Genomic DNA, 26,238 nt, shown 5'->3' with positions numbered 1-26,238 from the left:
ATTAAGAAATGAGTCAATACTTTGCTCTGACGGATTGAACTGCGGTGTGTACAGGTTTTTATAAAAGTTTTCAAATGCGTTATTAATTTTGACCGGGTCATGGGTGACATTTCCTGTTTGGTCCATAATAGAGGTGATTGATGATTTTTCTCTGTTAATTTTAAGCTGATTAGCCAGAAATTTGCCAGATTTATTAGAGTTTTCAAATCTTTCAAGTCGTAGCCTTTGTATTTGAAATTGTGTTTTTTTATTAATGATGTCATTTAACTGCAGCTTTAAATTTTTCAGATCTCTCAGAATGTGTTCCTGTGCAGAAGCAGCATAAGCAGTCTCCAGGGTTTTGATTTTATTTTCTAATTCTAATAAATCTGCTTTCTCTTTGCGTTTTTTGTGCGTTGAATAAGAAATGATTTTCCCTCTCATGACTGCCTTTGCTGCTTCCCAAAGAACGCACGGTGGGATGTCTGGAGTATTATTGAAGTCTAAGAAGGTTTCCCACTCTTTTTTAAAGAATTCAAGAAATTCCTGGTCCTTTAACAGAGACGTATTAAACCTCCAGGTTGTACCAGAGGGTGTGGATTTTTCCCTAGAAATGTTTACAGAGACTGGTGCATGATCACTGATAATAATTGGATGGATATTGGAGCTTTGAATATTTTTTAAAAGAGAGTTACTGATTAATAAATAGTCTAAACGGGAGTGTGAATAGTGAACTGGAGAAAAAAAGGTGAACCCTTTAGTGTTTGGGTGACATGAGCGCCACGCGTCGCAGAGACCCAGATCATTCATGTACTGCTTTAGAATACTTGCAGACTGCCATGTACGCTGGTTTGCTGCTGTGCTGAGTCTGTCAAGTTCAGGGTCCAAAACAAGGTTGAAGTCTCCTCCTATAATGATTGTGGAGTCAGAGTGAACTGAGAGTGAAGTGAAGAATCTGTGAAAGAAGGAAGAGTCGTCAACATTAGGCCCGTATACACTCACTATACAAAAGTCCTTATTCTGAATGGATATATTAATGATTACAAATCTGCCTTCTGGGTCAGTAACTGTATCCTTATGAGTAAAATTAAGATTTTTATTAATTAAAACAGCAACTCCTCGTTGTTTGGAGTTGTAACTGGCAGAGTATATAACTGGAAATTGTAAGCAGCACATAAGGTGATCCAAAGAATTTGATAAATGGGTCTCCTGCAGTAGAGCTATATCTGCTTTTAGACCATCCAGGTGATTTAACACTTTCAATCTCTTTGGCTCAGAGCCAAGTCCACGCACATTCCAGCTAACGATGTTAAAACTGTTCATAACTGCTCTGACTGAAAAGGTGTAAAGCTAAGTAGTGCTTGTGTACCAGTCCGTGTGCGCGTGCCCGCATTGAGAAGCGCTGTGCGCGTGAACGTTTTCTGGCTATGTGAGCTGCGTGTCGCGTGCGTCCTATGAGAGCCTGTGTGAGGTGATTGCAGTAAACAACTTTACTGTTGTTTACTGCAACAGTAAACAACAGTAAAGTTGTTTACTGTTGCAGTAAACAACAGTAAAAATCACATTACAGGTGATTTTAATGTTCATGTTGATAATGTCAATGACAGAAATGCAAAAGAGCTCAATGCTGTCCTTGAAACCTTTGATCTAATTCAGCATGTGAGTTGCCCCACCCACAGCAGAGGGCACACTCTGGACCTGCTCATCACAAAGGGGGTTGATGTCGCCCTCTCTGATCATTTCTGTGTATTCTTTGACCTGTCTGTTGCTCCCAAACCACCGCCTGACCCTGCAGTTGTCCAAAGGAGACAAATAAATGAGAGCACTAGGGCACAGTTTGTAGAAATGATAAACCCTGAAAACGCCTCTGGTGCCAATGTTGATGAAATGCTGAATTCTGTTACTTCTAGAATCTTGAATGTTCTGGATGCCATTGCCCCTATGAAGGTTAAATTGAGAAAACATAGACAGAAAGCTCCCTGGGGAACGATGAGCTAGTCAGGGCACAGAAACAACAGTGCCGCAGAGCTGAGCGAAAGTGGCGCAAGTCAAAACTCCAGGTTCATTATGAAATGTATAAGGGGGAGTTGTACGCTTACAACCAGATCTTATGCAGAACAAGGGAAAAGTACTTCTCTGAAATCATTGGAAGTTGCAGCAGCAACTCTCGTGTCCTGTTCACAACAGTAAACAGATTAACTAACCCTCCAACCCAGCTACCAATAGAACTGGTTTGCACACCTAAATGTAATGAGTTTGCTGTATTTTTTAATGACAAGGTTCAGGGCATTAAAAAAGCCATCAACTCCACAACACATAACTATCGAACGGCCACCTACTCACTCTAAGCTGACTCACTTTGTACCTGTCACTGACCAAACTGTCCAAGAGACCATCACCCGTCTGAGCTCGTCTACATGCTGCCTTGATGTGTTACCCACTAGATTTCTAAAGTCTGTCCTGAACAGTGTGTTGCCATCAATTACTCAAATAGTTAACATGTCTCTTCAATCTGGAATATTCCCAGAGGCCTTAAAAACTGCAGTCATTAAACCTCTCCTGAAGAAGAGCGGCCTTGATCCCACTGTACTGAATAATTACAGACCTATCTCTAATCTGTCATTTTTAGGAAAAGTCCTTGAAAAAGTTGTCTACCAACAGCTCACTGACTTTCTCTTATTAAACAATTCATTTGATGTTTTCCTGTCAGGTTTTAGACCCCATCATAGCACAGAAACTGCTCTTATCAAGGTAACCAACGACATCTGCCTGAACACTGATGATGGCAAAGTCTCTGTCTTAATCCTGCTAGACCTGAGCGCTGCCTTTGATACTGTTGATCATGGGATCCTTTTGCACAGACTCCAAGACTGGGTTGGCATCTCTGGATCTGCCCTAAGTTGGCTCAAGTCTTATCTGGAAGACAGGAAATATTTTGTTGAAATTGGGAGTTGTGTCTCAGACAACATGGCCTTGACTTGTGGTGTGCCCCAGGGATCGATCCTGGGACCTCTTCTGTTCAACCTCTACATGCTGCCACTAAGGCAGTTAATACGCAGTAATAACATATCTTATCACAACTATGCAGATGATACTCAGATCTATGTGTCACTGACAACAGGTGAATATGGGCCAGTGGATTCACTCAGCCACTGCCTACAACAGATCAGCGCGTGGATGCAGAACAACTTTCTCCAGCTAAACTCAGACAAGACCCAAGTTATTATTTTTGGCCCACAGAAACAAAGAGAAAGTCTCAGCAGCTACCTTCATTCTCTGTCTCTTAAACCCTCAAATCAAGTCAGAAATCTAGGGGTAATCATGGACTCTGACCTGAACTTTAACAGCCATATCAAGTCAGTAACATCAGCGGCATTTTATCATCTGAAAAACATTGCCAAAATCAAAAACATAGTGTCAAAGCCAGACCTGGAGATACTTATTCATGCATTTGTCTCCAGCAGGTTAGACTACTGTAACGGCCTGCTCACCGGCCTCTCCAAACGAGCTGTAAAACAGCTTCAGTACATCCAGAATGCTGCTGCTCGAGTCCTGACCAGAACCAGGAAGTATGATCACATTAGTCCTGTGCTCAGGTCTCTGCACTGGCTCCCTGTACCTCAAAGAATAGACTTCAAAGCAGCTCTGCTAGTCTACAAGTCTCTCCATGGCCGAGCACCAAAGTACATCTCTGACATGTTAGTGCCATATGAACCATCTCGTACTCTGAGGACTCAGGGGCCGGCCTCCTGTTGATTCCCAGAGTCAGAACTAAACAAGGGGAATCAGCGTTTCAATATTCTGCAGCTAAAATCTGGAACAGCCTCCCTGAAGGCGTAAGACAGGCCTCTTCTGTGCTCATGTTCAAATCTAGACTTAAAACATTTCTGTTTAGCCGTGTATATGACTGAAAGGTCCTATCTGCACTTTTCTTTCCTTTATTTTTAAATCAATTTTCAATTTTTTTTTCTTCACTTTTAAAGTAAATTTTACGTTGATTATTTCTATGATGAATTGTGATTTTAATGCATTTTTCTGTTTTGTGAAGCACCTTGAATTACTTTGTGTACGAATTGTGCTATACAAATAAACCTGCCTTGCCTTGCCTTTACATTAGAACATGCTTCCCCCTAATTAGTAATTAGTGATTCCATATTAACAATGATAAATGCCTCTCTGGAAACGGGTTACGTGCCACAGTCTTTTAAATATGCAGTTGTTAAACCTCTTCTGAAAAAGCCCAGTTTGGATCCTAGCATCTTGGCCAACTATAGACCGATATCAAACCTGCCCTTTATTTCTAAAATCCTAGAAAGAGTTGTAGTTAAGCAGCTTTACTGCCACCTACAGGACAACAGCCACTTTGAAGACTTTCAGTCGGGGTTTAGACCTCACCACAGTACAGAAACTGCACTAGTTAGAGTCTCTAATGACTTGTTATTGGCCTCAGAAAAGGGACTACTTTCTATTCTGGTCCTGTTGGACCTCAGTGCAGCCTTTGACACTATCGACCACGGTATTTTACTCCATAGATTAGAGCAGGACATAGGGATCAGAGGATCTGCTCTCCAGTGGTTTAAATCCTATCTGTCCCATCAGTTTGTGTGTTATTTTTTTTAGTTTTTTTTTAGTTTTTAACTTGTCCTGTCCAACAGCTGGGCAGATAGATGAGAGCTGAGGGCCTCTTGTGTTGGACATATTTTACTTTAACAAGAGGGGTTATTCATCTTCAGACAAACCAGAGGTATGTCTGAATAAACCCCTTTTGCAATTGAGGCCAAACTTTATTAATTTTAATCATGTTTGAAAATCTTTGGTGTTGGACCGGACGGAAAAGGAAAGGAGGGAAGAAGAGAGAGGGATGTTAAAAAGGGGGGGTAGAAGGGTGATTATAAGGGGGAGGGGGGGTAAATCCATGAAGCAGCATAAAGCAACAAGTTTGCTGGGCGTTAATCATTTCAGTAAGGTTCAGATGTAATACAAATCTAGAAGGGGCGGGGCCTGTCCACACACACACTCAAATGTTATAAACACACCTGCTAGCTGCAAAAATGTCCACACGTCAACATGTACACAATACAGATAGTGTTCACACAAGCATACTTATTCCTTCAAACCAACTAGTGTGAAATATTTCAGTCATTCACGCAAACTATTAGTGCAAAGGTGAGCTAACACCTGTGCTCAGGTGAGTGTTTATGTTCTTCTAAAATGGATGGTGGAATGTGAAAAGAAGGAGGGAGAGTGCCCAGCCATCCCCACACCCAGACCCCCGCCGCAGCAGCAGCGGCAGCCGGAATCCCCCAACGCCACACGGCAGCAGGCAGGGAACAACCGGCCACCCAGGCCAGGGCCACCAGGACCGCTGCGAGGCCCCCAGAGAGCAGGGAGGCACGGAGGGAGAGTTTGTTACCAGTTTGTTAATGTAAATGGCCATTCCTCTCAGTGCACTCCAGTTAACTATGGAGTCCCACAGGGCTCAGTCTTGGGACCCATCCTGTTTACGCTTTATATGCTACCCCTAGGAAACATAATCAGGAAACACAGCATTAATTTTCATTGTTATGCCGACGATACGCAGTTGTATTTATCCGTGAAGCCTGACCAGAATGACCAGATAGAGAAACTGAACGCCTGCATCAGTGACATCAAGACCTGGATGACAATTAATTACCTCCTCTTGAACCCAGAAAAAACTGAGGTCATTATACTTGGTCCTAAAAACCTCAGAGATACTCTGTCTGCTCAGATAGTCTCCCTGGATGGTATAAGTATAGCCCCCAATTCCACAGTTAGAAACCTTGGGGTTTTATTTGACCAGGACTTGTCATTTAAGGCTCACATATCTCAGGCGTGTAGAACTGCCTTTTTTCACCTGTGGAATATTGCTAAGATCAGAAATCTACTTTCTAAGAGTGATGCTGAAAAACTCATCCATGCATTTGTTACGTCGAGGCTGGATTACTGTAACTCCTTGTTAGCAGCGTGTCCTAAGAGTTCCTTAAGAAGTCTCCAGCTTGTTAAGAACGCAGCAGCTAGATTGTTAGCTGGAACTAGCAGAAGAGATCACATCACTCCTGTGTTAGTTTCACTTCACTGGATCCCAGTTGATTCTAGAATCCAGTTCAAGATCCTCCTGTTAACCTATAAGGCCTTACATGGACTGGCCCCGTCCTATATTAAGAACCTCATAGTCCCTTACCATCCAATCAGAACACTTCACTCACTAAATGCAGGACTGCTTGTGGTTCCTAGAATTAGTAAAAGTACGGTTGGAGGTAGAGCGTTTAGCCACCAAGCCCCTGTCTTATGGAATAAACTCCCAGCTCATATAAGAGAGGCCGACTCAGTTTCTACATTCAAAGCTAGACTGAAAACATTCCTCTGTGGACAGGATTATTGTCAGACTAGTTAGTATTCAGAGATTATTTAACTTAATGTTAATTTGTTTAAATTAAACTTAATAACAATAACTATTTGTTTTAAAGGCTGCTAGAAGTTGAAGCTGGGGTAACTATGGTGCACTGGGGTTCTGTCCTCTTTTCTTTTCTACTTCTACCCTTCCTCTCCTCTATTCTTGATCATCATTTATCATTTAGTTCTCCATGCCTCTGTTTGGTGCAGTGATTCATGTATTGTCCCTCTTTCCCCTCCTGGGGAGTGGGAGTGCTTCCAGACTCCAGTTGTTTCATCCGTGCTCCAGTTCCTGACCGAGTACCTCGTCTCTGCTCCTGCTCCTACACCTGGCTGTGGTTCCTGTCTCCGGCTCGACTCGCGCCTTTGACTGTCCCCCCAACCACGGCTGGATGAAGCTCGTCTGCTGGACTTTTATATATGTAGTTGTAGATTTAGATAAGTTAATTCTTCTCTAAGAGTTCTGGTAAATCGCCTGTCCGTCCTGGGGGAGGATCCCTCCTTCATGTGGACACCACTGACGTTTCTCAATCCGTTTTTTAAGAGTTTTTCTTTACAGAGAAGGGGGGTCTATGGGCAGAGATGTCAGTTTAGTTAAAGTTTTAGTGTTATCCTATTGAATTCCATGCATTTATGATCCTTTTTGATTGTATGTTTACCTTACAAGACTCACAAAGCCCACTGAGAAGACTGTTGTGAATCTGGGCTATGTAAAACTATGTACGCAATATTCATGCCGTGTGTGCAATATTCATTCTACATGTGGAATACCCACTCATATGTGCAATATTCACCCCACTCTACTGTACAGTATTTGTGTCTTATATAGCTCCTTATCCTTTATTTTATTTTATTTTATTTTATTCTACCTTTTTATATTGTTGGAAGAGAGTTGCTGGAAAAAATTTCATTGTGCACTGCAGAATGATAATAAAAGATTCTGATTCTGATTCTGTAAATAAAATTGAATTGAACCAGAGGAGATGCAACAGTGACCCCCACAGAGGTTTTCCCACTTTGATGTCTGCAGGTCACATGATCTCCAGAACATCTGCTGCTCTACTCCAGACGGGCTTCTGCTCGGTTCCCATAGTGACAAAGTGAAAGGGGCGGAGCTACAATGAAACTTTGGTGTCAAGTACGAGAGAAACATCAAGATGTGATAAAACGACAGGATGGCGTCGGGCGAGGAGGAGGAGCTGATGATGAAGGCTGATGAAACAAAGAAGCGTAATGATCAGCCTCGTTTGTCCTTATTAACATCCCACTGCTTTCGGAGCACCGGGCCTCTCTGCCCCCGCCAGGCCCCGCCCCCCTCCCAGCGGTCGATACAGCTGCCTCCCCGGGTAATTGGAGAGCGGTGGCTGGTAGAGCGAACCTTGACCCCCCCACGTCGCGCATTACAGCCACCACATGAAGACAGATTGCCTGATTTCGTGTAAACATATGCTGCGATTGCTCCAGCGGCACTTTCCTATTGATCCCCCCCCCCACACCCAGGACAGAGGGTGGGGGCTCTTTACCTGGTTAATGGAGTATTTATTGCTCTGCCCTCTCACTGCGAGAGTCCTTCAACAGCTGATGGAGGGGGGGCAGCTGTTGCAACAGCTGATGGGCTGGGAGGGGGGGGGCACAGAAGACAGAAAAACCAGCGGTTGTTGATGAAGATCTGAAACTGGAGACAAACCATCACCCCCGCCACACCACCACCACTACCACCTTCCAGTGATGGGGGGGTCTATTTGTCAGTTTCAGAACAGCCTTGTTGTGATGAAGGTCAGCTCATCTTCCTCCCTGGTCGGATGCTGATCGTCCCAGCAGGCCTCCGTCCCTCACACCTCCGTCTGCCCCCCCCCCCCCCTCTGTTTACACTTATTTATCTCCGCCTGGTCTCCATTTCTCGCCATCTGAGTGTTTTCCTGAGCCGCCGCTCGGCTTACCAGCCGGAGATGGAATATGGAGGGAGGGGGCGGGGGTCCAAGCGTACTTTCACCTTCCTGCTTGTGTGATGATGACCCACTGAAGGCGCCGTGGCGCCCGTGATGTGCAGATGGACCCCGTTCCTCCTGAATTACGCTGCTTTCAAATAAAGCACACATTCCATATGAGAGGGACCCCCCCAATCTCCATCTGATTGATGCTGGTTGGCGCCTGTGATGGCGGTCTGACAGCAGCCCGACATGCGGCTTTGTTCAGACACCTGTCAAGTGGCGGCGGGGGGGGTCGGGTGATATTGATCGTTGATTGTTGGTTTATTTTTCTGAGATTCAGACGCTACAGAGTCTGTTATAATGAAGCAGCACCTGAACGCCTCACAGCAAAGTGCCGTTCAACCCCCCCCCCCAGGTGAAAATGACAAAAGAATCCATTCTTCCTGTTTTAACCACAGCCTTCTGGAAAAAAATATCACCCCCCACCCCAAACCAGCTTTAGATCTATGTGACTATCAAGCTGTAAAAGTCTGTGGCTTTGCTGTGCAATAACCCCCCACCCCCACCCCCTGGAAGCTTTAATGCGTTCGATGCTGCTGGGCATTGAACCAGCATCACGGGCATCAGGAGGAGAATATGGAGAGGTCACATGACAGCAAGCAGGTTGACGCCTCCTTCACATTCGCTCTTCGTCTGATCAAATCTCAAGCTGCTTTAAGCCGGGGGGGGGGGGGGGGGGGGGTCTGCTCTTCTCGTTAACCACAGCTGCTCCTGACAGACAGAGGGAAAGCTGCGAGAATCCCCCAAAAACTCCTGCTGACCTGAAGGTCAACCATGGAGACAAAGCCCCTCCCAAAAAAGGAGAGGGTTCTCGTGGGTGAAACCAGAAAAGCAGAATCCAGAAAAGTCCCACTCTGGATCCTTCTGGAAGCTCCTTCAGACCGAATGACAGAAAACTATGGATGCAGAGTCTGAAAGGTCTCTGGTGACAACCTGGTCCACCTCTGCATCTCTGCACCTGCTTAAAATGAAGCCCCTCCCCTTCTCTTTACTGTCATTTAGGTGCAAACATTCTTTCTAGTCAGGATCTGGTTTGAGGATAATGACATCACAAGCAGGTGTTTTTAAGGAAACATAAATGCTGAGAACAGAGGATGCTGCTCAACCTCCCATTCCCCCATTTAAGCCCAATTCCGATCCTGAGCCCCCCAGCATTGCCGTAGAACTCTGGGCTGCTGTCTCCGTTAACTAGAAGTGGGATCTCAGATTAGCATTCAAAAGCAGGCCAGTGTGCTCGCTGTAAGTAACCGTCCCCCGGGCGCCAACAGAGGCTCCGCCTCCCACAAAAACCCTGCCTGCAAGAGGAGGTGATAAACTGGTGTTAAACAGGAAGCCCGCACACGCCCAGTTTGTTCATGCCGCCGCGCAATGACATTTACTTATCGCACCAAACAGCCTCCATCTGACCTTTCTGCTACTTTGAATGACATCTGGATCTTCCGACAGAAGCATCGGCGCCGATGGAGGATGGAGATAAGGAGGCCAACAATGAGCCTGAAGGCGACATACGGAGCAGCTGAGCAGGAGGTGTCTGCTGGGAAAATGTTTACTTCACCTTCAGGACAGCAGGAACCTTCTGCTTGCAGGATGGAAAGAGCTTCCCAGCAGCTTCAGTGACTTCTTCAAAACATAAGAAAAGAGCGGGAACCTGACCAAGACCACCTAAAGGCTCAGAGGAGGTCCAAGAAACGCAGCTCCTTGACTCCAAGACAACTTGTTTCAGGAAATCCACGATTTTTAGTGTTCCTGCGATAAAAAAAATTCTGAAAATGACTATACAAATTAGGACGGGGCATCAAAACCGAATTCTTGAATTAATGAGATGCTCATTCTGCAAGTCATGGTTCAGAACCTGGACAAAAAATAGAGTTTCTATCCAAAACATTCATTCATAACATTCATAAATCATTAAAACACTAATGTAAAGCATCCTGCTTGCTCCAAAAGAAAAGCAGCCAACCGTTCTCACTCCACCATGAGCTGGGATTCTTTGGGTTTGGGTGAAGCTTCTTCAACCCAGAAACATGATGGCCTCCTTCATGCTGAGACGGCTCTACCGTCAGCGGGGACTCTGGCTTCACCGCCAAGGGGGGGTTCGACTCACCGGTGTAGACGAAGCGTCCTGGAGCTCCTTTGCAGAACTGCTTGGACTTATAGGACAGCGTGACTTCCACAACTCCAGGGATGTGTCGAGGGGGGGTTTGGACCCGGATGGCGTGAGGGGTGATCAGCTACAAAAGGACACAAACAGCAGGGGTGAGATGTGTGTCGAAACAGGAACTCTAGTTTATGAAAAACACTAAAACATATATGGAAATCTCTAGTACATGGAAAACACTAGTATATGGAAAACACCAGTTTATGGAAAACTCTGGTTTATGGAGAACTCCAGTATATAGTGAACTCTGGTATATGGAAATCTCTAGTATATGGAAAACTTTAGTATATGGAAAACTGTAGTATATGGCAAACTTTAGTTTATGGAGAACTCTGGTATATGAAAATCTCTAGTTTATGGAACACACTAGTTTATGGAAAATTCTAGTATATGGAGAACTGTAGTATATGGAAACCTCTGGTATATGGAAATCTCTTGTATATGGAAAACTCTAGTACATAGAAAACTCTGGTATATGGAAATCTCTAGTACATGAAAAACACTAGTATATGGAAAACTCTGGTATATGGAAAACTCTAGTATATGGAAAACACTGGTATATGGAAATCTCTGGTATATGGAGAACTCCAGTATATGGATAACTTTAGTATATGGAAAACTCTGATATATGGAAATCTGTAGTATATGGCAAACTCTAGTTTGTGGAGAACTCTGGTATATGGAAATCTCTAGTTTATGGTACACACTAGTTTATGGAAAACTGTGGTATATGGAGAACTCTAGTATATGGAAAACTTTAGTATACGGGAAACTCTAGTGTATGGAAAACTCTGCTATATGGAAAGCTCTAGTATTTTGAAAACTCTGGTATATGAAAACTCTAGTATATGGAATTATCTGGTGTATGGAAAGCTATAGTATATGGAAAACACTAGGATATGGACAACACTAGTTAATGGAACCTCTATTATATGGAAAGCACTAGTTTATGGAAATTCTGGTTTATTGAGGACTCTAGTGTGTGGAAAACTTTGGTATATGGAGAACTCTAGTATAAGGAAAACTCTAGTATATGGAAATCTGTGGTATATGGAGAGAACTCCAGTATATGGAAAATTCTGGTATATGGAAATCTCTGGTATATGGAAAACTCTAGTATAGGGAAAACTCTGGTATATGGAGAACTCTAGTATATCCCTTGTGCTATCCTAGATGACCCCACCCTTACATTGACGTGTTCTCCCTACCATGACAAAGGTGGATAAAGGTGGAAAGATTTCATGTAATCCATGGACACCAGTGAAGTTCAGCGCACTGTCTAGTGGGTGCCTAGGGTAGCACAAGGGATCCGTAAAACTCTAGTTTATGGTAAACACTGGTATATGGAAAACACTTGTATATGGAGTACTCTGGAATATGGAGAACTCTGGTATATGAAAACTGTAGTATATGGAAAACTCTGGTATATGTAAAACATTAGTTTATGGAAAACTCTGGTATATGGAAAGCTTTAGTATTCGGAAAACTGTGGAATATGGAAAACTTTGGAATTTGTAAACTCTAGTATATGGAAAACTGTGTTAAATGGAAAGCTCTAGTATATGGAAAATTTTAGTATATGGAAAACTCTGGTATATGGAAAATTCTAGTATATGGAAAAACTGGTAAATGGAAAATCAGAATCAGAATCTTTATTGTCATTGTACATGGGGATACAATGAAATTGCAGCAGCCTTGAAGTGATGGAGTTAAATAAAATAAAAATAAAAATAGAAATATTGTATTTAAATCTCTAACAGAAAATGAACAATATGTACAGAACTGTTAAATATTAAATATGTATGGAAGAAAATAGAATGGAATGAGATGAGCTGCTGTGAGCACAGCATAATAAATATTGAGTTATTGCACATAGATCCGGTTATTGCACAGAAGTCAAGATATTGCACACACGAGTAGTGTTCAGTGATTTAGTATCGTAAAAGAATCAGAGTACGGTGTGATTGGTGGAGGTATGTGTATTCCGTATGGTAATTGCCTGTGGAAAAAAGCTGTTTCTTAGTCTGTTTGTCCTGGTTCTGATGGACCTGTACCTCCTTCCAGAGGGCAGCAGTTCAAACAGAGGGAAAGCAGGATGGGTGGAGTCATTGATGATGTTAGTCACTCTGCTGGAAAGCGTGACTGGTAGATGTTCTTCAGTGAGGGGAGGGGGCAGCCGATAATCCTCTGCGCTGTCTTTACCACTCTCTGGAGGCTCTGCCGTTCTGCTTCAGTGCAGTGGGAGAACCACACTGTGATGCCATAGGACAGAATGCTTTCAATGGTTGAGCAGTAGAAGGTTACCAGCAGCTCCTGGCTGACATTGTTCCTCCTAAGTTTTCTCAGGAAGTGCAGCCGCTGCTGATCCTTCTTGCTGACAGTCATGGTGTTGCTAGACCATGTGAGGTCAGCAGAGATGGTGGTGCCCAGGAGGGTGAAGCTATGGACCCTTTTCCACACAGTTTCCATCGATGTAGAGTGGGGGTGGATCTGCTCTGTTTTTCCTGAAGTCCAGGATGATCTCCTTGGTTTTGGTGGTGTTCAGGATGAGGTTATTAGCCTGACTTCGTCTCTGTAGGCCGTCTCGTCGTCTCCAGAGATCAGCCCCACCACAGTAGTGTCGTCTGCAAACTTCACTATGGAGTTGATGGTGTGGGCTGGTCTACAGTCTGCTGTGTACAGTGTGAACAGCAGAGGACATCCCTGTGGGGAGCCTGTGCTCAGCATCCGGGTGGAGGAGAAATGGGGACTGGCGGTAGTCCGTGAGGCAGACTGTGGATGAGGTTTTGGGTATTGGAATGATGATGGATGACTTCAGGCAAGCAGGGATGGAAGCCTGAGCTAGACACAGGTTAAAGATCTTTGTGAAGACCTGGGAGAGCTGATCGGCGCAGGCCCGCAGAACCTTCCCAGTAACTCCATCAGGTCCAGCCGCTTTCCTGGGGTTTACCCTGCTGAACATCCGTGCCACGTCCTGCACAGTCAGGGGTTCAGAGCTGGAGGCAGAGTGAGGATGAGGTGATGGGACTTCAGACTGCAGTGGTGTGGTCTCAAAGCGTGAGAAGAACGCGTTCAGTTCTTCTGCTAGTGCAGTGCTGGAGTGTGCCATGGTGTTGGTCTGTCCCCTGAAGTTGGTCAGGTGCTGTAGTCCCTGCCACACCTGCCGAGGGTTGCTGTTGGTGTGGTGGTCCTCTATTTTCCTTTTGTAGTCCAACTTGGCGTTCCTGATCCCTCTCCTCAGGTCGGCTCTGGCGGTCCTGTACAGGTCTTTGTTCCCTGACCTAAAGGCAGAGTCACGGACTTTTAGGAGCAACCTGACCTCTTTGATCATCCAGGGTTTTTGGTTGGGAAAGACCCGGAAGCGCTTCACTTCCGTGACAGTCCCCATACAGAAGGTGATGTATTCCAGCACGGCCTCTGTGAATACTGTCAGGTCCTGGTGTTCAGAAATACTCCAGTCAGTGTGTTCAAAGCAGTCCTGGAGCTGGAAGAGCGCATCCTCAGGAAAAGTTGTGATGGTCTTGATGAGTGAGGTTGAGCTCCTTCTCAAAGGTGTGTAAGCCGGGGTTAAGAGCAGAGAGAGGGGATCTGACTGGTCTAAGTGTGGAAGCTGAGTGGCTCTGTATGCATGTTTAATGTTTGTGTAAACATGATCTAAGGTATTTTTACCTCTGGTTGGACACTTAACATGTTGGTAGAAATTAGGCAGGACAGACTTCAGGTTGGTCTGATTAAAGTCGCCAGCTATTACGTGAAAACCGTCGGGGTGAATCCTAGTCTGCGAATTGTGTCTGTTAGCAGTGAGAGAGCTATGCTAGCATTAGCATCAGGTGGTATGTAAACAGCTGTGATTAGCACGGCTGTTAGCTCTCTGGGTAGGTAGAATGGATGGCATTTAACGGAAAGGGACTCTAAATCCGGCGAACAGTGTTTGTGGATTATTTGGCTGTCTTTTGACCAGCTATTGTGTATGTACATGCACAGGCCTCCCCCTCTACTCTTACCCGAGCCTTTTTTCTTCCGGTCGTTGCGGTGAACAGCGCGGCTAGTTAGCTGGACAGCTGCGTCGGGAATCTGCGGGTTAGCCAGGATTCTGATATAACCAGCACGCAGCAGTCACGAACATAGCGGTTCCCATCCATGAGTAGTTCCAGCTCGTCCATTTTATTGATCAGGGATCGTGCATTGGCAAGGAACATACTCAGAAGAGGAGGCCTATGGGGGTTTTTCCTTAGCCTTTCCTGCAGGCCTGAGCGGCAGCCCTGCTTCTGCTTCCTGTCTCTCCTCCGTGTCCGTCTCCTGCCGGAGCCGAAACAATCCAGGGGGCACCCGCTGGTCTCGCTATCTCCGTGGGAATGCCGTGTGCGCGGCGAAACTCTTCCGTGACGGTTAGATGCAATGCAGAACCGATGTCCAAAAGCTTCTGTCGACTGAAGTGGTTGTTTGCGTGTGCAGAGGAGCACATAAAGCAGCACAAGAGACACAAAAAACACAAAAATAACTGAGCAATCCGAGAGCTGCGAGCCGCTGCGTCCGCACGCCCCGCCACCATGTTGCCAATAATGGCAACACTGGTGTATGGAGAACTCTAGTATATGGAAAACTCTGGTATTTGGAAAACATTTAGTATATGGAAAACTGTAGTTTATGGAAAACTGGTATTTTTGAAAACTCTAGTACATGGAAAACTGGTATGTGAAAAACTTTAAAAAGCGTTTATACCTAAAGAGACACAATGATTGAAGTTCAGACAAACATAAGGCGTGACCTCTGAGGTGCTGATCTACATAATTGATCTGAAGTCTGGACTTTTCAATAAGACCATCGGGTTCTGATTTGTTTTTTCTGTGTAAAGAAATCTCAGCTGTCTTCTTCAGAGCTGCAGAGCACCAGATCCAGCTAGATCTTTGTCTGTAGCAGAACCTTTTCTGTTCTGCAGCAGGAAATAGTTCTTTTAGAGAAGTCTTCTTCTGAATTGGGTCAGGGTCCGGATTTAGAGGAAGTCTACTGCTCCCCACCTGACGGCCCAGATCAAAGCTCGCTGCTTCATCAGAGCCGTCTGATGTGAGACGAACTACACCTGAAGAGGAGCTTGGCTCCATCCCCGCCAGGTGTTCTGCTCTTCTGCAGCTGTTTCATGTTTCATGCGGCGGCGCGCACAGCTCCTGCTGCTGCTCCCGTTTGCGGCGAGGAACACAGCCGGGACGGGAGCAGATGTTCCTGCTGATGAAGAGACTGTGCTGATGGAGGCTGAACAGCGGCAGCTCTCTGGAGGTTCTGAGGTTGTCCTGGGATGAGCGGACTGAGGTGCGGCAGGAAAAAGTTTCTAGGCCCATGAGTTTTCTCTTTCTGCATTTCTGTCATAGTTTACTGATTCTGATCAGCAAAAAAGGTTTTAGACAAAGAAGTTGAAAAAGGTTTCGTGTGTTCAGAGAAAATCTGTTAGAAGATACAGAAACCCCCCCCTCAGCCGTGACTTCTGCTTGTCTCTGCAGAAATGTTGGAATTCAGACACTTTTCCAGTTTTTCTAGATGAACGTCTGCTCATGTTCTGCTGCAGAAGTTCACATGAACCCCCACTACCATGTCTGACTCTGAAAGTGTCAGAGTCCAGATGTCTGTAGATGGCGTACAAAGCGCTTTACAGTCAGAGTCCTGCTCTCCCATAAAAACATACTGATGGCGGCTCCACTGCGTAACACTGGCGCCAACCTATAACCACCAGACGCCAGGTGGGGTTCAGTGTCTTGACCCAGGACACTTTGACACATGAGCGGGTAAGGCAGGAATCAAACCTGCAATCACCCGATAAGAGGCCTACCACTCTGCATCACAGCGGCCCCAGTGGAATGTTCTCCCTCCAGAAAGATCCTCTTGTCTCATCAGAGCATCAGTCCAGGAGTGTAGTGGATCGTCCAGATCTCCCTCAGCAGAGTCTTTCCCCCTTGAATTCTGTTTGTTGGATCATGACCTCTGACCAGAACTGAGGTCTGACCCTCTTTCCAGCTTCTTCTGCTTCTTTCAGGACCTCCTGGATGAGTCCTGGTGTTCTTGGACTCTTTTTGGTCGCTGGTTCCTGTAAAGGTTCTCCAGATCTGGAATGTCTGTGCGACTGGTTTTAGACTCAAACTTGTCAGAGACTTTGATTCTGCTCTGTTTGGATTCGGACAGTTCTCCTCAGAAACCCGTTTCTCTCCGTTTTCTGCTGCCTCTCACTTTGCTGTGACTGTGGCCTTCATGCAGGTCTGTGGTTTAGATCCAGGTTTTTCCAGTTAACATGAAACAAGTAGAGAAACAGTCATACATCGGTTTGTTGTTTTGGTTCTTACTTTGGTTTCTGGTTTGGTCAGGATGTCTGTGGTTCCTCCCAAATTGACCCCACCCCACCCCCGGTTCACCTGGCCTCCGTCTGCCTGCAGTCAGTCGTTTGTATTTAACTTTTTTTTGGCATTTTTCAGTCTGCTGGTTTCCTTTTGGGCTTTTTGCTTCATTTTTGGGTTTTGGAGTTTCCTCACAGTGTTTGGTGACTTATGGTTGATAAATTGATTTAATCCAACTTCTGTCCGTCGTTAGGTGCCTCCCAACTCCTATTTTTCCTCCTATTACACCCTAATGCATGCATGTGAATAAAACAACGAAGAGATGACATTTACGAAACAGCTCTGATGTCAACAGAAACACAGTGGGACATTTAGATGAACAAACGGGCTTCTGAAAGTGGAAACAGACCTCGCTCCACACCAACATGGTGCCGAACACCACCTGCAGGCCATCAAAGAAGTTGTCACCGATGAGGATGACGGTGGCGCCACCAGTGGTCCAGCCCTCGCTTGGACTGATGGCTTTGATGCAGGGCGTAGCTGCTTCGGAAACACAAAGGAAGGGGGGCAGAGTGAGCCAACACAAGTAAACAGAGGAGCAGCAGCGCAGTGGGTGGAGCTAAAGATCACTGAGGTCATTAGATATTTGTGAGCCACTGGATAGCCTTTTCCCCCCACCTCCTCAGTGTTAACACATGTTTACTTATGGCTTCTACCACATCTGTTGGAAGAGGTCTCGGGTCCAAATCTAAGACGAGCGCCCCAAAAAACAGATCAGAACCTCATAGGAGCCACCTGCAGTCAATGGCGAGGCAGACTGACAGACCTGTGAAGAGCTCCTTTTTTTTTCCTTGTTCTGTCCAACAACTGAGCTAACAGATCAGAGCTGAAGGCTTTTGTGTTGGACAGGTTTTAATATCACAAAAAGAGGTTCTATAGCTTCTAAAAACCAGAGAGAAATTTGGATAAACCCCTTTTTGTTACTTTATTATTTTTTATTTATTTGTTACATTTAGTGTGTGTGGGGAGGGAGAGGGGAAAAGCCTGTGTGTGTGTGGGGGGGGGGGGGGGTAGAAGAGAATAAAAAGGAGAGAGGTGGAGAAAGTGGGGGATGTAAGCTCAGATCTGAATAGGTTATTCTTTTAAGCTGTAACAATTCTACCAGATCTGCTGGAAAGACAAATATTACATCAAAGGTGAAATTCTGAGGACATCTGTCCATCAAAACACTGTGGGTTGGGAGGGGGGATGAAGCAGACAGGGAGCAGTGTGGCAGTGTGCACGTGGGGGTGGAGCTACATGCACACTGCCGGAGTGAACCATGTGATCATAAGGGGAACCAGATCCTCCCCAGCCAGACCAGGAGAGGGGGGGGGGGGGGGGGGGGGCAGGCCAGGAGCACCCCCGGTGACAGGACCCACACAGCCCGGGAGGGGGGGGGACCGCCCACCCACCCAGCCAGGCGGAGAGGGGGCCCCCCTACAGGGGACAGGCGCGCTCCGCCGTGCCAGGAGGCAGCCATGGGGGCCAGCGGGCCAAGGACACCACCACAGAAACATCACTGAACCCCCACACACATACATCTTCTGTAAAGGGGGAATGATGGTTGCTTTCTTTTGTCTGCTGAGCAACAGAGCTTTTGAGAAGCATGATGGGTGGGGGTTATGGGGGGGTGTAGAGAGCACAAAGATGCAGAACAGGAGATGGAAAGTTTTATCTTTGAGCTGAGAGACGGCGGGCCTGCGACAGAGGCAGGGGAAGATGTTGAGGCGTTTATCCCCTCTGAAAACATACAAAGGACCCCCCCAACAGAAGACTTTGGTAAACAACTGTGCTATAGTGCCCTACCCCCCAGGACAATATAATGCTCACCCTCTGCAGAGGCACCAAACGCCTCACAGGTAAAAGGCACGAGACGGATGCCAGATTGATGTCAGACCACCTCGGCACATCCAGACAGGTGAGGACTGAGTGGCAGGGGGGCCGAGTCCTCGCCTGCTTCACCTTTAATCTGCTGTCTTCTGTGAGGTAAAGTCCCTCCCTGCTGCACGTAGGACACTCCTAAAGACAGCAGGACTTCAGCTGCCCCTGATGCAAATCAGCCCCTCAAATGCAGCGTCTGACTCTAATGTTACGAGGACGCTGCTGTAATGTTAGTGTTGTGTTGAAATGCCTGTTTCTGTGACAATTGTATTATTTTATGTGTTGTACTTATCTGCCAGACCATAAACATTGAAATTGACATCAAAGCGGTAGAGTTAAGTGAAATAGCTGAGGAAAACCGTAAAGCTGAAAAAACTGATGCCAACTTAAGCCTCGAACAGGCTGTTAGTAAAATGTTGTCTGAAATGAAAAGCCTAGAAACGGTAAACCACTAATCCAGATGGTCTGAGAGCAGCAAAGCCATTCAAGTTTTCTGGAAATGGCAGCGACTGGAATCAGGTTTCACGATGCAAGTTTACAGCATCTTACTCAAAGGTTTGCTCGCTGTCACTTCCTAAACGTCCGACGACACGCACACTAGATCTTTGCTCCAAAACTTGTAGCGGGGGGCTGGATCTGTTTAGTGTTCTTACCTTCAGAGGGGTCCAGGCGTCGGGCGCGGCGGCCATGCTTAGAGTTGTTGTGAACAAACATGTTGTCGGACACTGCCAGCACGTGCCCATCCACATTGACGGTAGTGGACACCACCACCTGTGGAGGAGTGTGGGTGACTGGGACGCTCTTCACAAACACCATGAAAGCCCTTTTTCGGTTTCCTACCTGGAATCTCCTCATGTCTCGAGGGTTTCCGGCATTTTTCAAACAGTTCTGATTGCACTTGAGGAAAAACTTCAGGAAGAATCTGGAAAAACGACAGGAGAACAAGAGGTGAACCTTGAAGCTGTAAATGTAAATGAACCAGGTTGTAATGATGTCATGCAAAATATTTCAATAGAAATCGTGTCAAAAAAACAAGAATATTAGCATTAGTTGTGTTTATAGACCACCGGGTACCTGCATCAGGTTCTTCACAAACACACTCACAGACCTGTTTAACAATTAAACAACAAGTCTGTTTTTGTTTGTGGTGACTTTAGAATCGATCTGGGGAACAAAAGAGAGTTGAACACGACAAATGAGATCATAAATTCAACGTACAGTTTAGGCTCATGTCCTTTATTAACCAAACCAACAAGAACTCAACCATTACCAATTCTAGATTTACTAATGTGTGGAAACTAATATCAGTGATCATTCACCAGTGTTGACGACCTATGACCACCATATCCTCAGAACACAACCAATAACAGAAATGCTAGTAAGGGACAGGTCACCGAAAGGCCCTGGAGGCTCTAAAGAGATCGCAAACGTCAAAATTGGAAGACTGGCTGCTTATGTAAAAGATGTAAACTTCTACAATTCCTTCCTGCATTTACTCAGTAGCTTCTACGGAAAAAACTGTTAACCTGAAGAAATTGCATAAATAAATCTGGGATGGCAAAAGGGCTTCAGAATGCTCCTAAAAAGAATAACTTCTACGAAACATTCCTGAAACTGAGAAGAGAAGAAGCCGAGGACAGGGATAAAACATACAAAAATGAATAAGAATGGTACAAAAGCAACATGGGGTATTATAAATTTTAAATAAAAACCAATAATGGGCAGACCTCCCAAACTACTTCATAAGGAACCACTCAAAATATAAGATTCTAAGGAAACAGCGGATAGTGTTTTCCACTGAATCTTATTTGCTGACGACACTCTTTATACTTTACAACATTTGGAAGAGGTGACCCTAGAGCTGAAAGCTATAAGACAATGGTTTGATGGAAATAAATGATCACTAAACTGCAATAAAACATCCTTCATAATGTTTAGCAACAGACTCAAATATCTCACTTGAAACAGACAGTATTAAGATTGACAGACGTTGCATTTCTGGGGTCCTCATTGATGAGGGTACACCTGGAAATCCCAAATCAATACCATCAAAACAAAAACTACTGCTGTGTTCCACAAAGTACCCTAAAATCCTTTTTTGTTCCACAATTCATTGCCGTATAGAAAGTTTTAGGGAAACGTGTGAAACTTACTCTACAAAAAAGGAAACAGGAACAATCTCTGGCAGTAACTACAGTTCCATCCAGCCCATAATCCTGTCATCCTGTCTAACCCCCCAAAAAACTAAAAGATTTAAGGAGTGAACAATCAATTAAAGAAACCAAATCAAAAATTATCTTCAAAAAACTTGATAAACAAGAACTGCTTCAAAAATACAACATCAAACCTTGTGAAATAATTTCAGGTACGACTAGAAAACGAGAAACAAGACAAACATAGTCAGAGTCTGAGATTCTGGGATATTCTTTGATTGGATTGGATTTATTCCAAACGAAACACCACGAATAATACAAACCAATAAGAAAGAAAATTTAATAATAATAATGGTAATTTTTTTGAAAAACCTATAAAAACAACAACAGAGATTATTTTGTCAGATACAATTCTTTGCCTTATTATGCTTTTTTATATTTTTTTATATAGTTTCTATTGTTTTTAAGCTTCTGGTGTTCTTTATCTGATAAACTGCTGGTATAAAAAAATCTTTGTTTCACAAGCTTTCTCATGTCCCTTTGTTAAGGACATTTTATTAATTCATTCTTTTCTAATATATAAACTACAAACATACTAGTATATTGCAGAAATGTATTTATAAAAATTGGTTTAACTAATTAACCTTTTACATTTTTTATTGCATTTATGTTTTTTTACTGTAAAATGTGTTGACACCAAAAATGTAAATATAAAAAAGTTTTCTTCTTGTATTAAAACTTGTACAAAATCTTTTGTTTTTGTTGATTTGTGGAAATGAAGAAAAAAGAAATTCCAAATTAAAATTGAAAAGAAATTAAGCTTAACCCTTGTGCTATCTAAGGTGACCCCCCCCTACAGTGACGTGTTCTCCCTACCATGACAAAGGTGGATAAAGGTGGAAAGATTTCATGTAATCCATGGACACCAGTGAAGATCACAAATCATTGAAGAAGAAAGGTTCAGAGCACTGTCTAGTGGGTCTTTGACAAGAAAGCCATCATTGGACAAAGTTTTCCGTGTTTATTCTTATAGCATTTTATGAAGTTGTGCCATAGTTTGTAAATAAAAAAAGTATAAACTAGGTTGAATTGTAAAGAAATCCTCCAAAGAAGAATCTTGTGAGACATGTAGAGGACATCTGCTAGCAAGTGCTCCATCTCATAGATCTGCAGAGGCCTTCACTCCAGTAAACCTCACGGGTCTCGGCAGACGACCATCAGTAACTGACGTCCTGTTGTCAGCAGAACGTCACCTATAACATGCATCCTAATGCACGGCTGAACATACATAAACAGCGACAACAGAACACTTATTTTCAAAGACCTATGAGAACGACTATATGAAAGTCATGTTTAATTTAACTGATACTTTTCTCTAATCTCAACTTTTCATTTTGTCTGTGATTGATCAACATCTGAAGGGTGTTAGCTGTTTTGTTGTCACTGTGCTCATACTAGATCCTACATGACTGCTCTGTAATGATATCATAGACCAGCATGCATGGCGATTGCTGTGCGAGGAATGTTCTGGACTACCTGCTACTCTGGGGGGGGGGTCTGTGCACAGGTGTTGCTCCAGGATGAGAGTGTAGGACGTCGGGAAAAGGAGGAACAAAAAAAGAAGCGCTAGAACAAAGTAAACCTCCCCACAGGGTGAAAGTTTGTGTCGACTGAAAGCCGATCTGCTGCTCTGGGAGTTCTAATGGCTTTAATGGCAGCCGAATAATGGGAAGCTCCATTCAGACCACGGACCGGCCTTCAGAGAGCAGGAACCAGCGTGGACTCAATCAACAGACACACACACAACACCATCCATCTACAAAACCCGTTTTGCCGTTTAGGGCCAAAAGCAGGTGAAGGCGGGAATCAGGCTGGACACGCTAGTCCAGGGGTGTCAAACTCACAGCTGGCCAAAATGAAGCAGTGAAGTAAAGTCACAGACTAAACTCAACAGTTATTGAAAAGTTAACTGCAGTTGATATGTAATGCTCAACCATAGTGTCTTCTTATGTTATTTCAGTGGTTCTCAAACTTTTTCTCTTCTTCTCCCCTTTGCAGGAGGAAAATGTTTACCCCCCCCCCACGAAGAAGCTGTGACAAAATAAGCCAAATCTGTTCAACTTTAATACCACATCAAAATCTTACACATTCCTGCTGCTAGAGACTGGAAAACATTTAAAAAAAGGATCATTCACTTTGGAAGACAATATCATTGAACCTATGTGCAAAAAGAAACACTAAGTTGTGTTAATGGCTGCAATGTGCTGCACATCTACACATCACTTACCAGTGAATGAGCTGATCTAGTCTGCCAGGTGAAGGAGGTGTGTGTCTCTGCCTTGAAGCTGAAGATTTAAATCATTCAGCTTTCCAAAAATAGCGTGGAGAAAGGCCAGTTTGATCATTAAACTTGTTGGTAATGTCATGCATATCTTCCTCCTCCAAAAACACCCAGATTTCTTCTCCCAGCTCCAAGACGGCAGAGCCAGCTGGCCTGGCCGTTGAACAGCTGAGCGTTTTGCTCCCATCTCTTCACAAAGTGTGGAGAACAGCCGCACTTTCAGGGCTCTAGTTTTGCACATTACCGTTTCTAAGACGTTAAAACCGCCGTTAACAACAATGATGCCATCTTCAAATGTCACCGTTAGGATTAGGTTCATGTAAGTCACGTAAGACCTGTGACATGCGGTCCTGCAGCACGGTTTGTTTATGTTCCGCAGTGAAGAAAATTCCCACGCCAAACAATCTTCTCAGCCTTGTCCCACTGGGTGACTCGCACCCCCCCTGAGATGACTCCCGAGCCCCCCCCAGAGAGGGGCGCCCCACGTTTGAGAACCACTGGCCAACAGAAAAAAGGAGCGGTTGCCTGTTTTGACAGTGCGCCATCATACTAGCAAAGCATTGTGGGACTTGTAGTTTTAGCGTTACAGTATTTATAACGCATATGGATCTCGCAGGCCAATTATAATAGCACTGCAGGCCAAACTTTGGCACATGTGTGCTAGTCCATCACATGCAGACAAACAACACATTCACAGCTGAGGGACCATTCAGAGCAGGGGGGGGCATTATTGTGAGCAGGAACCAGGCTGGGATCATCAGATTGGCGTCTGGTCATCGCCAGGCCCCCAGCCCATGTCAAATGAAGCAGTGACGGTGGTAGTGGGACAGCAGCACGGGGGCCGGAGGGTGGCAGATCACCAGACGGGCCTTGGAGACCCTCCTATCAATTTTTTATAGCGCTGCTTCCTTCCTGCCGCCGTGTGACCTGCAAATACACACAGGCGGTCACTGCCCGATGCGAAAAAATCCCCCGGTTGCTAAGAATCTGAAACCCCCAGCAGCTGACACCGCCGCCTCCTGGTTACAAGCACTAGAGCGCCGCCACCGCCGCCTCGAGGTTACAAGCACTAGAGCGCCGCCACCGCTGCCTCGAGGTTACAATCACTATAGCGCCGCCACCACCGCCTCCTGGTTACAATCACTAGAGCGCCGCCACCGCCGCCTCCTGGTTACAATCACTAGAGCGCCGCCACCACCGCCTCCTGGTTACAATCACTAGAGCGCCGCCACCGCCGCCTCCTGGTTACAAGCACTAGAGCGCCGCCACCGCCGCCTCCTGGTTACAATCACTAGAGCGCCGCCACCGCCGCCTCCTGGTTACAGACACTAGAGCGCCGCCACCGCCGCCTCCTGGTAACAATCACTAGAGCGCCGCCACCGCCGCCTCCTGGTTACAAGCACTAGAGCGCCGCCACCGCCGCCTCCTGATCACAAGCACAAGAGCGCCGCCACCGCCGCCTCGAGGTTACAAGCACTAGAGCGCCGCCACCGCCGCCTCGAGGTTACAATCATTATAGCGCCGCCACCGCCGCCTCCTGGTTACAAGCACAAGAGCGCCGCCACCGCCGCCTCGAGGTTACAAGCACTAGAGCGCCGCCACCGCCGCCTCCTGATTACAAGCACTAGAGCGCCGCCACCGCCGCCTCGAGGTTACAATCACTATAGCGCCGCCACCGCCGCCTCCTGGTTACAAGCACTAGAGCGCCGCCACCGCCGCCTCCTGGTTACAATCACTAGAGCGCCGCCACCGCCGCCTCCTGGTTACAATCACTAGAGCGCCGCCACCGCCGCCTCCTGGTTACAGACACTAGAGCGCCGCCACCGCCGCCTCCTGGTTACAATCACTAGAGCGCCGCCACCGCCGCCTCCTGGTTACAAGCACTAGAGCGCCGCCACCGCCGCCTCCTGGTTACAAACACTAGAGCGCCTCCACCGCCGCATCGTGGTTACAATCACTAGAGCGCCGCCACCGCCGCCTCATGGTTAAAAGCACTAGAGCGCCGCCGCCTCCTGGTTACAATCACTAGAGCGCCGCCACCGCCGCCTCCTGGTTACAATCACTAGAGCGCCGGCAGGGCCGCCTCCTGGTTACAATCACTAGAGCGCCGCCACCGCCGCCTCCTGGTTACAATCACTAGAGCGCCGCCACCGCCGCCTCCTGGTTACAAGCACTAGAGCGCCGCCACCGCCGCCTCCTGGTTACAAACACTAGAGCGCCTCCACCGCCGCATCCTGGTTACAATCACTAGAGCGCCGCCACCGCCGCCTCCTGGTTACAAACACTAGAGCGCCGCCACCGCCGCCTCCTGGTTACAATCACTAGAGCGCCGCCACCGCCGCCTCCTGGTTACAAGCACTAGAGCGCCGCCACCGCCGCCTCCTGGTTACAAGCACTAGAGCGCCGCCACCGCCGCCTCCTGGTTACAATCACTAGAGCGCCGCCACCGCCGCCTCCTGGTTACAAGCACTAGAGCGCCGCCACCGCCGCCTCCTGGTTACAAGCACTAGAGCGCCGCCACCGCCGCCTCCTGGTTACAATCACTAGAGCGCCGCCACCGCCGCCTCCTGGTTACAAGCACTAGAGCGCCGCCACCGCCGCCTCCTGGTTACAAACACTAGAGCGCCTCCACCGCCGCCTCCTGGTTACAAGCACTAGAGCGCCGCCAGGGCCGCCTCCTGGTTACAAGCACTAAAGCGCCGCCACCGCCGCCTCCTGGTTACAATCACTAGAGCGCCGCCACCGCCGCCTCCTGGTTACAAGCACTAGAGCGCCGCCACCGCCGCCTCCTGGTTACAAACACTAGAGCGCCTCCACCGCCGCATCGTGGTTACAATCACTAGAGCGCCGCCACCGCCGCCTCATGGTTACAAGCACTAGAGCGCCGCCGCCTCCTGGTTACAATCACTAGAGCGCCGCCACCGCCGCCTCCTGGTTACAATCACTAGAGCGCCGGCAG

General features: G+C 46.3%; 1 protein-coding gene across 5 annotated transcripts in view; it reads right to left on the bottom strand.

Moving 5' to 3' along the window:
- Window positions 1–26,238, bottom strand: part of LOC101161695 (transcription factor COE3) — a 114,905-nt gene that overhangs the window by 20,894 nt on the left and 67,773 nt on the right. For 3 of the 5 annotated variants that reach the window (XM_023959428.1, XM_023959430.1, XM_023959432.1), the window contains 4 exons: window positions 19,626–19,707; window positions 19,439–19,556; window positions 17,272–17,405; window positions 10,489–10,615 (listed from right to left, as the gene is read on the bottom strand). In XM_023959428.1, the coding sequence (XP_023815196.1) occupies window positions 10,489–10,615; window positions 17,272–17,405; window positions 19,439–19,556; window positions 19,626–19,707 (461 nt within the window). The remainder of the gene's footprint in view (window positions 1–10,488; window positions 10,616–17,271; window positions 17,406–19,438; window positions 19,557–19,625; window positions 19,708–26,238) is intronic. The other 2 variants (XM_023959429.1, XM_023959431.1) reach the window with 1 other exon arrangement.

Source organism: Oryzias latipes, chromosome 10 (genome assembly GCF_002234675.1).
Source record: "Oryzias latipes chromosome 10, ASM223467v1".
Taxonomy (NCBI): Eukaryota; Metazoa; Chordata; class Actinopteri; order Beloniformes; family Adrianichthyidae; genus Oryzias; species Oryzias latipes.
This window is presented reverse-complemented; position numbering and strand designations above follow the sequence as displayed.